The following is a 14,553-nucleotide window of genomic DNA, read 5'->3' as shown; positions in this document are numbered from 1 at the left end:
TGATTCTATTAGTTACAGTCTCTAGTTTATGCTTATTGCATCCCCCCCCCCAATGCCTCCCCATTTTTAACACCTTGCAAGGTTGACATTTGCTTGTTCTCCCTCGTAAAAGACCTTATTTGTACATTTTATCACAATTGTTGAATACTCTAGATTTCGCCAAGTTACACAGTCCAAGTCGTTATCTTTCCTCCTTTCTTGTGGTGTCTCACATGCTCCCCGCCTTCCTCTCTCAACCGTATTCATAGTTACCTTTGTTCAGTGTACTTACATTGTTGTGCTACCATCTCCCAAAATTGTGTTCCAAACCACGCACTCCTGTCTTCTATCACCCTGTAGTGCTCCCTTTAGTATTTCCTGTAGGGCAGGTGTCTTGTTCACAAAGTCTCTCATTGTCTGTTTGTCAGAAAATATTTTGAGCTCTCCCTCATATTTGAAGGACAGCTTTGCTGGATATAGGATTCTTGGTTGGTGTTTTTTCTCTTTCAGTATCTTAAATATATCACACCACTTCCTTCTTGCCTCCATGGTTTCTGCTGAGAGATCCACACAGTCTTATTAAGCTTCCTTTGTATGTAATGGATCGCTTTTCTCTTGCTGCTTTCAGGATTCTCTCTCTGTCTTTGACATTTGATAATCTGATTATTAAGTGTCTTGGCGTAGGCCTATTCATATCTCTTCTATTTGGAGTACGCTGCGCTTCTTGGATCTGTAATTTTATGTCTTTCATAAGAGATGGGAAATTTTCATTAATTATTTCCTCTATTATTGCTTCTGCCCCCTTTCCCTTCTCTTCTCCTTCTGGGACATCAATGATACGTACATTATTGTACTTTGTTTCATCCTTGAGTTCCCAGAGACGTTGCTCATATTTTTTCATTCTTTTCTCCATCTGCTCCTTTGCATGTAGGCTTTCGGGTGTTTTGTTCTCCAGTTCCTGAGTGTTTTCTTCTGCCTCTTGAGATCTGCTGTTGTATGTTTCCATTGTGTCTTTCATCTCTTGTGTTGTGCCTTTCATTTCCATAGATTCTACTAGTTGTTTTTTTGAACTTTTGATTTCTGCCGTATATATGCCCAGTGTTTCCTTTACAGTCTCTATCTCTTTTGCAATATCTTCTCTAAACTTTTTGATTTGACTTAGCATTAGTTATTTAAATTTGTGTATCTCAGTTGAAGTGTACATTTGTTCCTTTAGCTGGGCCATAACTTTGTTTTTCTTAGTGTAGGTTTTAATTTTCTGTTGTCTAGGCATGGTTTCCTTGGTTATCCAAATCAGGTTTTCCCAGACCAGAACAGGCTCAGGTCCCAGAGGGAAGAAATATTCAGTATCTGGCTTCCCTGTGGGTGTGTCTTAGAAAATTACTCCACCCTTTGATGCCTCGGGTCACTGTGCTTTTCTGCCCAGCAGGTGATGCCTGTTAGCCTATAATTCTTGACTGGTGTGAGGAGGTGTGGCACCCCCAAAGCCCCACACGGGGGACTGGAAAGATGTGTCACATTCTGGTTCTGAATGGAAAGGGCCCCACCCCTTTCCTCCTAGAGAAGACAGAGCCCCCAGGTGGAGGTCATTAGCATTTCAATGGTCTCGCTCTCTGCTTGTGCTGTCTCCACCCTTCCCCGAGTCACAGCCCTGGAAACCGAAAATGACTGGGGCTTTCTCCACTGAGCTGAAAAAGAAACAGATAGTCCCCTTCAGACCCAGTCCAAGGTCTCCGTCACCCAAGGTCTCCAAGGTCAGTCGTCACCCAAAGCCTCTGTCTACTTGTTGGGGATTCGCACCTCTTAGTGAGCAGTTCACACTCGCTAATTAAAACCCCAGTTGGAGCTCAGCTGAGCTGTATTCGCTTGCTGGGAGAGAGCTTCTCTCTGGCACCACAAGGCTTTGCAGCTCGGGCTATGGGGGAGGGGGTCTCACGACTTGGATCCGCAGGTTTTACTTACAGATTTTATGCTGTGTTCTCGGGCATTCCTCCCAATTCAGGTTGGTGTATGATGAGTGGATGGTCTCGTTTGTCCCCTCGCAGTTATTCTGGATTATTTACTAGTTGTTTCTGGTTTTCTGTAGTTGTTCCAGGGGGACTACTTAGCTTCCACTCCTCTCTATGACACCATCTTGCCCCACCTCCTGATTTAATTTTTAAGAGATACCCCGATGAGATTCCATTTTTCATCTTTCAGACTGGCAAAGAGAGGGGAGCTTGACAGCCAAGCCAAGCATGCTGCTGAGGCTGGGAGCAAACGGGCCCTCTCATATTTGTGGCGGGTGCGGGGATGGTTTCACTGCTCCAGAGGGCAGTTTGGCAAGATTGGCCATGACTGAAAACACACGTGCCCTCCAACCCAGAGATTCCACCCGCAGGATTCGTGGCACTGATGAACTCACCCGCGGGCAACATGACCCTGTTCAGGGGTGCCCGTCACAGCCTGCATGCAGAGGCACGGGACCCCAGACACCCCCAAAGCCCCACACGGGGGACTGGAAAGATGTGTCACGTCACATGCGAGCAATGGAGTGATCCAGCAAGGAGGGGAGCCTGATTTGGGAGGAGAGGAGGAGCTGGGAGCTGAAGGTGAACGGACTTGACGTGGTGGGCTGAGTTATGTACCCCAAACCACAGGTTTTGGGACTCAGTCTGCACTCCTGTGGTGGCAGCCCACTTTCAGTGGCCTGGCCTCAATCAGGACAGCCTCGGTCCCCTAACTTGAGGCCTATAAAGAGAAAGCCCTGGGGAGGAAGGGGGAACCGGGAGCCAACGGGCCCGGCAGAGAGAGGAGAGGACTTCCTCACGTGATGGGAAAGGCAAGGAGCCCCCAGGAGAGTCGGCCAGTTGGGCCGCTGCCTACTCCCGGGGCAGAGAATTCTGGTTTCTGAAACCGTGAGCCTGTAAATTCCCATGGCGTAAGCCCACCCACGGTGTCATATTTGTCACAGCCACCAGGAAACTAAGACACGTGACAACCACACAAAACCCTGAAATAACAGGACGGCTGAAAAGGCACAGTTCGTACCTTAGAAGTGGCTGTACGTGCCCCATGCTGGGGTCGGAGGTCAGGGTGAGATTGGCTCTCGACTGCGTGCCCTAGTCTCTGCTAAAGGCTTGTTTTGAATTAAAACAAGTGTAGTAAATAAATTAATGAATAACAATGAAGTCTATAAGCAGATCCCAAACAAATAGTGGAGATAAAAACTAAAATCGCAGACGACTGGATCTCAGGCCCGCGTCCCCGAGCTTCCCGAGCCGGGCTGCAGCGCAGGGAGCCTGGTGCACACCGCCGAGCTCCCTCTGAGATCCGGCCCAGACGCCCTCAGTGCTCCGGCAGCCCCTCCCACGCACCTCCTCCCTTCCTCCTCCTCTCAGGGGACCAGCTTGACCTGCTTCTCTGGCTTACTCAGGGGCCACCCAGCACCCCGCTGGGAACGGGCAGAGGGGGGATGTCTTTCTGCCCCGTGCCTTGCAGGGGTGGGGTGCTCAAGGCTAAGGGAGGGTCTGGGTGGGGATGGAGAAGCAATGCCAGCCCCACACCCCCTGCGACCCCAGGCCCGGGCCTGAGGAGGGACAGGGCCTCTGCTTCACTGACAGCCCCAAACGTCCAGAGGATCGCAGATCAGAAAGGGGTCCGTTCACCTCCAGGCCCCAGGGCACTGGAACCAGCGGGGCAGGAACCTGGCGACTCAGAGCTCAGACTTCCAAGCAGCCAGGTTTGCGGCTGTTTGGGGTGAACCCTGAATCTGAAAATTCCGGAATAACTCTCAATTTCTGCACCCACTGTGTGCCAGGTCCTGTTTGGGGCACTGGACCCTCACAGCGCCCCTGTGGGGTACAAGGATGATGGCCCCCAGGTCGGACAGAGGCTGAGACGTGAACATGGGTTGACCCTAAATCTCAGCTTTCCACACCATGTCCCTGGGTGTCGGCCTGCACATGGCCACCTGTCCCCACCGGGCAGGGCCAGCTGGACGGTCAGGACTCGAGCATGGAAAGGGGATGGTTGGGTTTGCACCACCGTCCTTCCTGCTGGGCAGACCCCAGGCCGTCCCCCAGCCAGGGAAGGTCCGAGGGTGGCCTGGGCCCTGGGGTGGCCCCGTCAGGCCAATGGGGAAGACTTGGAGCCACTGCTGGGGAGAGGTCTCCCTCGCTCTCTCGCTCTCAGTCCTGCTGGATGTGGACGGTGAAGGCCTGGCCTTGGCCTTGGGGAGCTGCTGAGGACAGCAGAGCCGGGAGTGGAAGGACGCCACGTCCTTGAAGCCCGCCCTCCTCCCCACGCTGGCAGTCACGCTGCGGGACCCGAGCGTCCTTGTCACTTGTAGCAAATGCTTGGCCCGCGGCGGATTCCAGCCGTCACCGCCACAGGCTCCGACCTCCTCTCGAGCCCCTGCCGCAGTGACTTCTCCAGAGCTGCAGGTGCCTGGAGGGTCAGGGCTGGTGGACAAAAAGCCCCAGGCGCCAGTCCTTTGGGTGCTTGGTTCTGGGAGGCCTTCCGGACACTTCTGAGGGCCCAGTGGAATCAAGCACCACCAACCTCCCACCCCGACCTCAGAACAGCTCAGGAACAAACCTGCCTGGTAGTGCTCCCTCCTCCCCTGCCCGGTGCAATGTCCACGAATCACCTCCCAAGCAAACCACCTGCCCCAGGGCCTGGCCTCAGCCCCGTCCTCGGCTGAGGATTTTCGTTACTTGCAGGCGACGCCTCCTCTCCGATGGGTTACATCCCTCCTCGCCGTGGCTGGGGTTTCCTTCCTAACCTAGGGCCCTGCCCCGACCCCGCCAGGGCTCAGGAGCCTGCCAGGGCGCCCCATGGCTGCTCTTGCCATTTGGGGGTGTCTGTGCCAGCCTCAGCTCCTGCCTTGGCACCACACACCCCTCAGGCCTTCTGGCAGGGACCATCCATGCCAGGCAGGTGCCCAGGCTCACCTCTCGGCCTTCGCTGGGACACTCCCTCCTCCCAGGACCCTTTCCGCTGCTGATTGGCAGAATTCTAGCAACTTCTTACTGAGTCCAAACCAAGGTCGCCTCTCTGCCTCACCACTCCCCTATGAACCACCTTGACTACCACGTCCCCACCTGTCGGAGCTCGCTTCAGCCAGACCCGGGACCAGGTGTGGACGCTCACGACCCCATTCAATTCCCGGACGTGAGGAATCGGAGTCCTAAAAAGCCAAGGCTGAGCCCAGACTCTGCCTGGGTTGGGAAGGAGCCTTGAAAGGGTGCTGGGCAGCTCCAGGATGGGCCCCGGGGTCACCTGTGAACCTGCCCACTGTCCCTCAGGCCTCAAGGTTGCAGGCACCTGTCCCTGCAGTGACCAATGTCCACTGCCCTGCAGACCGTGCTTTGTGCTGCTTGTCACCTGCGTGCTGACCCAGTGGTCATGTGCTCATCTCCCCCATGGGGGCCACGGCTCGTTCGTCTCCGTGCCCCACATCTGACAGGCCCTCCCTCAGCAAACGTCTGCTCAGTGAGTGCGAGGCCGAGGGATGGACAGAGACGTCACCAGCGTGGACGCGGCCACCTGGTACCTGCTGGCCCTGGATGTATTCTGCTGGGCTGGGTGTGGAATTTGACATTATTAAATCTCCCACTGCCTGACCCTTCCGGGACGAGGGACGGACCCAGAACGCTAAGCCTCCGTCTCCCCTCGCCCCAGACCCCCCCACCGGCTCCCTGCGCCTGCCGCCCGCCACTCACGTTCAGCATGTTGTAGATCTGGTTGTTTCCCAGCGACAGCACCTGCAGCTTGCTCAGGGCGTCCAGGGAGTCGATTTTGGAGATCCGGTTGTTGAACAGGCTCAGGTCCTCCAGGTTCACCAGGGTGTCCAGCCCCTCGATGGTCTCGATGTTGTTGAAGGACAGGTCTGGAGTGGAAGAGGGTGCCGAGGGCACCAAGGCCCGGCTCAGGGATGGACTGGCCCAGGATGACGTGTCGGGGGCCCTGATCCGCGCGGCCCAGCAGCGGTGAGCTCTTTCAGGAGCCCTGAGTGAGCCTTGCGGGGGCTCTTTCCCCAGCTGCAAACTTGGCACCACCCTCTCCGGTTCTGCTTTAGAACCCACCTGTCCCCACACGGGCAGTGCTCACGTCTGGCCCTGTCACCGTTCCTAGCATCCCGGGGACGGCTACTTTCACGTGTCGCCGTGGCCAGGCTGGGGTTCTGGCTGTTGGGTCAAACGCTGGCTGGATGTTGCTGGGCATGTATTTCGTACACGGGCTTGGCGTCTTTGACTTGTAAGTAGAGGAGATGATCCTCCATATGCGAGTGGGTCTCATCTGATCCACTGGAGGCCTCCAGAGCCAAGGACGGAAGGTTCCAGAGAGCGGAAGGAGTGATGCCTCACGACTCCACCCTCCACTCCTTTCTGAGTTTCCCACCTGAGGAATCCACACTCAGGAATTCAACCTCACCTACGGAATTTCCAGCCCCCAGCTGCTCTGTGAATTTGGGCTGGCAGGTCCCCACAGCTGCAGGAGCCGGTTCTCTCATGAAGCTCTCCACGCGCACACGCACACGCACGCCTGTACACACACACGGACACGCACCACACGCGTGTTTCCCAAACCCTGGCCGACGCCGCCACCCGGGGGAGGCAGTGGTGGCTGCGCCGTTTCCCTCACGCCTCCCGGGACACGACGGCCCTCAGCCCGGCGTCCGACAGCACCCGGAGTGGCAGTCTGGGATTCCTCTCCCCACCTCACCCATAAGGAAGCGGAGGCTCGGAAGGGCCCGGCGGTTTGCCCCGAGCCCCCTGCTAGCCGGGAGGTGCCCAGGTTCACCAGGGCCAGCCCCCTGGGGTGGACAGGTCAGGGTCTTCAGCCACACGCCAGCCCCGGGGTCCCTCCCTGGCCCCCAGCCCCAGCCGCGGCTTCAGAACCCTCTCCAGCCCAGGGTTCGCATCTTTGGGAATTAAAGTGCTTCCCCTCCACTGGCTTTCAGGGTTGCTTGGGGCTCAGGGACTAATCTCCTCCTAGGAAAACTAATAGTCTGGAGGCCAACACGGGGAATTTGTCCTGAGGTTGGAAACAGGACGGTGATAATGGCAAGCATTTAAGAGGTCATTTGGGAAGTCAGGTTTAACCACATCTTAATTTCACCTCTGCACATCAGGGGACACTGACAGGCTGCGGTTCAAAGAGGCCACTCCTCCGATGACAACGGAGACGTCATAATCACTGCCCCCCTTCCATGCCAGGCACCCAAGTTAGAGGGTGAAGCGGCTTGCTTTCCCACCGGGCCACCAGCTTCTGCTCTTTGGCAGCCTGGCCCCAGAGCCCCAGAACCAGCACTGGACTGTGAAACCTCTAACGACTGGAGCCCCGTGGGCCATGCAAGTGCCCCCAAGGCCACTGGTGGTTTCGTGTCCCTGAATGCAAAGTTGGCAGCGGCAGGCACACCCCGTCAGCTTCGAGAGCCACTCCCTGCGGGCTCCAGTCCAGCCGCAGCCCAGGCAGCTGACCACCGGGGGCCACCAGCAGGGCCTGTGCAGGCAGGCGTGGGGGGCTGCGCCGAACCCCACCACCCTGTAGCCCGTGTGGACCCTGATCTTCCAGGCTGTGGCTGGGTCTCTGGGCGACTGGCCTGAGGCAGGACAGAGGCTGGTACCTACCTGTGACCCTTGCTCCCAGCGCTCTCTCCTTCCACTTCCTCACCCCCACTGGGGAGCACCAGGGACCAGCCAGTACCCACCTGTGAGCCCACCCCCTCCTTCTGCAGCTGCAGGTGGTGGGGAGGGTGGCTAAGGGGAAACCAAGAGCAGCCTTCAGGTTCTGCCTAGGGACCCTCATGGGGACACAGCTGGGCCCAGTCACACTTCCTTGCCCTCCTGGCCATTCCAGGACCTTCCAGGGGTGTGGCCCGGGGCTGGGTTGATCAGTCTTGATGACAGCCCCCGGCCCATTGTCTTCAACCCATGGGCAGATGGGTGATGCCTGGAGATCTCAGTAGGCGGCCAAGCACAGGGATCAGTGTCCATCGTGCTGGGGGGAGCCCTGGGCCCGGGACCCAGAAGATCCGGTGGGGTCTGCCTTGGCTGCATGAGCACATGGCTCTGCACCTGGCAGCGAGGGGCAGGGGTCTGGGCTGGAGGGCGATGCCCCTCCCCTTAGCACTGTGACCCCAGTTGGCCCATCTCCATAACGGGGTGCTGCGAGGATTTAAAGGCCTCCCGTGGAAAGCTCAGAGGCCATGCTTAGCATGTAGTAGGCGCTCGGTAGGCAGAAGCGGCTGAGACTGTTCATCTGGGTTTGATCTGCCTGGTGGGGCGCACCTGAGTCTGAGTTTGGGGGCACAGGAGGAGCCCGTGGCCGCCCCTTTGTTCCCCTCCCAGCCTGAGAGGCTGGGCAGGCAGGAGCAGAAGTTTCTAAAACCAGCAGCTTCCTGGCTCCCGGCAGAGACCTGGTGTGGCCGGCTAACAGCGGCGTCACCTCGGCAGGAGGTCGTCTCTGACTGGGGCGGACGCGCCCGCGGGGCCTTACCCAGCCAGACCAGGTGCGTCAGGCTCTCCAGGCCCTCGATCCTCTCGATGATGTTGTTGTCCAGCTGCAGCTTCCTCAGGCTCTCGAACTGCCAGAGGTTGTCTATCCGGAGGATGTCTGGAATCATCGGGGGATGGCACCTTGGTGGGTCCCAGACCCAGGCCAGGGTCAGCGTCAGGGTCAGGGTCAGAATCAGGGTCAGGGGCAGGGTCAGCGTCAGGTCAGGGTCAGGGTCAGGGTCAGCGTCAGGGTCAGTGTCAGGGTCAGGGTCAGCGTCAGGGTCAGGGCCAGGGCCAGCGTCAGGGTCAGGGTCAGGGGCAGGGTCAGCATCAGGTCAGGGTCAGGGTCAGGGCTAGGGTCAGCAGCAGGGTCAGGGTCAGCGTCAAGGTCAGGGTCAGCGTCAGGGTTTCGTCCGAGCACATCAAAGGATGGAGTCAGCTGATGTTAACTGTACAAAGGGACCCCCCACCCCCACCCATGGGGGGCGCTGTCCCCCTATTAGTGCCCTGGGGAGCAATCAGCTCTGCTGCTGGCGTGGGGTCGGGCCCGTCGGGGGCTCCTCGGGAGCCTGGTACAGCTTGTGGCCCAGGGCACCAACAAGGGGCCTTCCTTCTGCGGGGTGACAAACGAGTCGAGACTGCAGGATGGACGCTCCGTGTGCATGGCGGGCAGGAGGGTCAGTCGACTAGTTCAGCCTTTTTGGAGAGCAACTTAGTGACATGCAATAAAATATTAAATGTCTGTGCCCTTTGACCCTGTAAGTTTTCTACTTGGGATCTGTCTGTAGAGACACACTTGTTTCTATACCAAAAAAGATATCTACAGGCATGTTAGGGGCAGAAAAATGAGGGGAAAACCACAAACGTCCATTTGGTATAAGGAATGGGATACATGACCCAAACAATACAGATTCCTGATGGGGTCGAGCGCCTGGATCCAGCCATGTCTGAAGACCACCTATCCCTGTTACACAAGCCAAGTCATCTCCTTTTCTCTCTAAGGCAGTTAGGGTTTTGTTTCTATCACTTTTACAGCCAAAACAGTTTTGAATGACACCTAAGTATAAATAAATAAATACTGGACAAATATGATTCTAAAGGCCTAAACTTGTCCCCCAGTGTTTTCTAGAAGCCTCATTCCCTGTTGTTCCTCTATTTGCTTTTTGTCATGATTTCCACAACATATGCTCATTAAAACAACTAGAACAACCCAAGTAAAAGGGGTGAGAAAGTACTCTCGGCAGCCACACATTCCAGGCCTCAGTTTCCCTGTTCATCCAGAGGGGCAGGGCCTGCCCTGTGTCTCCCTGGGGAAGGCTGGGTGCTCCCTCCCCACCCTGCCCTCTGCCCAGCCTTGGTGGGGTGAGTGGACAGTGTTTCTCGGACCCAGGCCCAGCTTTTCCCAAAGGCCAGTGGCCCCGCCCGCCTTTCCTGGGTGCCCAGGGCTGGGAGGGGGGCGCTGCCCATTCTCCAGCTCCCTGTCCTAGGCCAGGTTTCCCAGAACGAGACTCACCCCGTCCCCGCCCTGCCCCGGGGACTCGCAGCCTCCTTCCACCCTGTCTGCATTTCCCTGGGCCCATCTGATCGACAGCCCCCACCCCACCCTGCGGCTCCGCCTGGGTGGCTCCTGTCCTCCCCGCCCCGGCCTGCATGCAGGCGACAGGACTGCCCGGAAGCCAGCTCAGCCTTCAGAGTCTGCCCTCAGGCCGCCTCCGCTGCCGCCACCTGGACCCTGCCCGCCGCCCTGGCCCCGCTCCGGCCTGTTCTCCTGTGCGGGGGCTCTCCCGGGTCCCCTTCCACTGGCCCTGACTCTCCCCGCCCTGACCCCGTTCTCCCCAGCCGCCCACCCGGCTCACCCTCCTCCCCGGCCTCCCCGGGGCTCCAGGCATGCCAGGCACGCGCCTGCCTCGTTTGAACCGCCCTGAGGCCTAAGTTCAGCCTGGTAATCACCTCACAACCTCGTGCTCCCATCACCACCATCCAGCACCCCAGGCAGGAGCTCTGCACCGCCCCCGGCACCCTCCAATCAACTTTCCTCCTGCCTCTATCAATTTGTATACTCCAGTTATTCCATATAAATGGAATCAGACATTATTTGCCCTTTTGTCTGATTATTTCTTATTTCACTCAACATGGTGTCTTCATGGTTCGCCCATGTGGTCCCGAGCCCCCGAGCTTCATTCCTTCTTATGGCCGAGTAATGCTCCATCGCACGTCTAAACCGCGTTCTGTTATCGTTCATCTGTGCACGGACACTGGGGCTGCTGCTGTGCACAGCGGTGTGCAGACACCTGAGTCCCCGCTTCCAGCTCCGGGCACGCACCGCACCTAGGGCTGGAAACGCCGGGTCCCACGGTGTTTCTCCAGGTAGGAGAGGAGCCGCAGTTACCCCCTTTCTCCCTTTAGGAGAGAAACCTAACCCTAACCCTAACCCTAACCTGCAGTTACCCCCTTTCTCCGTGTAGGTGAGGAGATGCAGTTACCCCCTCTCCAGTTTTCCATTTTCTGCTCCCACCCGTAGGACACAAGGGTTCCTGTCCTTCAAGTCACCGCTCAGTCGCTGCCTTCTGGGGGGCCCTCTCCTTGCTTTGTTTTTCCCCACAGCCCACATCACCTCTACATCCCATCTGTTTTCCTTACTTGGTTCATTTATTATTTGTACCCCACTGTCCCTCTTGAGTGTCAGATCCGTGCAGAGCACGTTTTTTGTCTTTTCTGCTCCCTGAGTTCCCAGTGCCTAGAGCAGCCCCTGGCACGCAAAGGCCGAGTGAACGCAGGTGCAGGGGGTGGGAGGGAAGCAAAAGGAGGGGGGCTGCCCGCTAAACGCCCCAAGCGCCAGCTGGCCCACGGTGCACTGAGCCCTTCCAGGTGGGAGACACGAGGCCCCTGTGGGTGGTCAGCCCCCTGCAGAGCTGGGCAGACCCCAGGGCTGGGCTGAGGCAGGGCCCGGTCCTTCCTCGAGGTTGACGAGATGACCCGGCCCGGGCAGGCCCGGGACCCAGCAGGCACGGGAGTTAGACGTCACTCCGGTACGGCCTTACTCCAGGGGTCACAGGGAGGGGTGCCAGGATCCAAGCCCCGCCTGCCCCTCTCGCTTCCCCTCGTGCCCCCTCTGCCCCGACTCGCTGGCCTTCTCAGCGCAGCTCTTCCCCTCGTCTTCCCAACCAGCCCCCTCCTACGGCCAGGGAAACCGCTCTGAGCCACACCTTCCCCCTGTGGCCCTGTGGCCCCCTCTGCAGCGGTTCCCCCAGTGCCAGACCCGCCTCTTCCTCCCGGGCTCCCCACTTCCAGCTCCCGGCTGCCGGGACCACGCCTGTGGGTTCTGCTTGCCAGGGACCCCGTTCCAAGGACCCCGATGCGCTGTGCCGTGGCCTGGTGGAAGCAGCGCGGGGCCTCTGGGGCTCGTTTATCTTTTTCTCTGCTCTTATTGGGGATCAGGAGTGTTATGGAGATTCAAATGCTAAGGATAACGTGGCTAATCGCACTTTTAGCCACTTCTGGGGAGTGTTTCATTTTAAAAAACATTGATGTGAGACATGGGCCTGGGGGCTGTGGGCTTGGTGAGGAGTCTTGTGGCTTGTGGCGCCCGGGCCCCCCAGGTCCCCCAGGGGATACGCACTCTGGAAGTCCAGCTGCAGGGACAGCACGTCCTTGAAGAGGATGCCCTCCTGCTTGGCCAGCTGCCCGGCCTCCTCCCGTGGGCCTTGCTCGCTCACAGCCAGCTTGAGCAGGTCGTCGTCCATCACGCGCGGCTCCGTGGAGCTGCCCAGCCGGTTCATCCTGCCTGGTGCCTGCCTGAAAAGCACCACAACCCGCTTCTGCCTTTGTGCGAGGACAGGGCAGGCCCGGGGTCTCCCCTGCAGGTGCTGTGGCGCACTCGGGCTGGCCACGGATGCTGAGGCCTGCCCCCGCCTTGGCCCACCCACTGGGGGTTAGCAAGTGTCACCTGCTCACTTGAGGGCCTCGACTAGCCACCTGGGCCCGCCCTGCCTGGCAGCCAGCCCTCAGTAGCCGGACCCTTGGCCGCACAACCCCAGCTGTGGTGCCCACTGGGCCCATCGGACTGGTCCACAGGGGTCTCCTGGGCCTCTGGGCTCTGCCCCCAACCTTGTCTGGGCTTCCTGGCGCCCACCACTGACCCTGTTGCCCCTTCTCTGAGAGCCTTGCCCCCTTCCCAAGGCAGCCACACGTGTATGCCCCCACCACCCCACATGCTGCCCCTGCCGGCTATTATTCTGCCCCCTGAGAACTGTGACCATGGGGCCGTGGCACGAGAGTGCCAGTCAGAGCTGGTCGCTTGACCTGCGGCAGCCTGGGGTGCTGAGGCAGCCAGGCCCACGGTCCAGCAGAACAAGCAAGAGGGGAATGTGGCAGGCATACGGAGGAAAGTAGAGACAAGAGCCTGGGTGATCCAGAAAAAGAGAAGCATGACAGACGGACCGAAACGGACCGAGGCTGCCTTCTTCCTGCCAGCCTTCTTGTCCCTCACTCTGGGCCCCGTGTGGGGCCTGGCTGTGAGCTGGTGCTCGGCTGGACGTCTGCGTCCAATCCTCTTTCCCGTAAGTGGGTTTCTGTGGCTAATGGTCCAAAAGGCTTTGGCTGAGATGCCGCCTGCAAAGCAGGGGATCTGCCTGGTGGATTCGCTCAGTCACAGTGGGGGGCAGCCACTGGGCTACCGTCCCTTGCCAGACAGAGTCACGGTCCTGTGAAGCCGGAGAGCCCCACCCTCATTCTCAACCTCACCAAGCCCCTCGGCAGGAACTGAAGGGCTGAGGCTTACATAAAGCACGTTCTCCTGCCAGTCTCCAAGAAACGCCCAGACTCTGCCTCCTGACCCTCCTGGAAACTCCCTTCTCCCCTTCACCTTCCCCCTCTGTCTCTCCCCTCCCAGACTTCACCTCCTAAGTTTGCCTGCACACTCCCCCAACATCCGGGCCTCCGGGGCTTTCCGACCCTCGTGTCCTACCTGCCTGGCTGGCCCCTGGCGCTGGGTAGCCCCCTGCCCCTGGCTTTTGTGCCCCTGGGCCCTGCTGGAGAGAATCCTGACACTGGGCTGATGGTGCCCACTGCAAACCCAGGGAGCCTGGTCTTGGAGGCTTCTGCTGCCTGGCTGCCCCCCTCCACACCCCCCATCCACGGGGATGCAGCTATGCCCCCATTTCTGGATGGTCCATGACCAAATAATCCCGTGCCTTCACCCTTCTGCAGCCCTTGATTCCATGTAGCCCTCCACCCCACAAGACCTGCTCCCTTTCTTCCCACTCTCCCCAGTCTCTCGTCACTGGCTCCTCCTTCTCGGGCTGATTCATTTCAGCCTCCAACGAGGTTTCCAGTCCCTTGCCTCTCTCCAACACCCCACTCCTCTGCGATGAGTCTCCCCAAGGTTTTCTGTAACTTACTATCAATTTGCCTTGGGGGAAATTTTAACGGGCTGCATTTGGCAGAGGTTATCCGTAACATGGTTGTACTTTTTTCACAGAAGGATCCCACGCTTTGGGAAAAAAGTTCTACTTTCTGATTTCAAAACTTTAGCTGCCGATGTCACCCACTTCGCCAAGGCCGGGCCCCCGACAGATGCCGCTCGCTCTCAGTCGAGCCCGGCAGTCGCTGTCTCTGCGGACAGCGGGTCACACGCCAGGTGCTGGGCACGCCCGGGCAGGTGTGGGAACCCGACTGCGCACCTTTCGGTAACTCGCTCCACCTGCGCAAGCCTTCCCCTTCCCTTCTGTAAGCGTGGGAGCTGCTGGACAGCATTCATTCCCACACCCACTTACGGAGGGCCCACCACGTGCCGTGAGGGAAACAGAGCTCTCCTCACCTCGACCAAACACGGATCAACTAATCCGACAAAGATTTAATTCTAAACCACGCGAGCCTGTAGGCACTGGGGACTAGGAAGCACACGCTGGCGGCGCCTGGCCTGGGCGGAGGAGACTGGGCTGAACTCTGAAGGACGAGGAGGAAGAAGGGAGAGGGAACTGCATGGTGAGGCCCCGAGGCGGGAGGGAACAGGACGTCTCCACTTTGGCTGAGGCGATGCGAGGCCGGAGAGGCCTGCAGGGGTTTTACTGTCATCCTAGGACCCCAAGGA

At 58.6% G+C, this 14,553-nt stretch overlaps 1 protein-coding gene across 9 annotated transcripts in view; it reads right to left on the bottom strand.

Annotated features, from left to right (window-relative positions):
• The window catches only part of DRC3 (dynein regulatory complex subunit 3), a 36,014-nt gene that overhangs the window by 20,200 nt on the left and 1,261 nt on the right, over positions 1 to 14,553 (bottom strand). For 7 of the 9 annotated variants that reach the window (XR_005212604.1, XR_005212605.1, XM_037808484.1 and 4 more), the window contains exons 3-5: positions 12,082 to 12,257; positions 8,464 to 8,580; positions 5,685 to 5,851 (exon numbers count right to left, since the gene is read on the bottom strand). Coding sequence is in view for 7 of the 9 variants with exons in the window: in XM_037808484.1 (XP_037664412.1) it covers positions 5,685 to 5,851; positions 8,464 to 8,580; positions 12,082 to 12,241 (444 nt within the window). In the remaining 2 variants the exon portion in view is untranslated. The other 2 variants (XM_037808489.1, XM_037808488.1) reach the window with 2 other exon arrangements.

The sequence above is a fragment of the Choloepus didactylus genome, chromosome 18 (genome assembly GCF_015220235.1).
Source record: "Choloepus didactylus isolate mChoDid1 chromosome 18, mChoDid1.pri, whole genome shotgun sequence".
Classification (NCBI taxonomy): Eukaryota; Metazoa; Chordata; class Mammalia; order Pilosa; family Megalonychidae; genus Choloepus; species Choloepus didactylus.
Note: the sequence above shows the minus strand (reverse complement) of the source record. Positions and strands in the feature narration are given on the sequence as shown.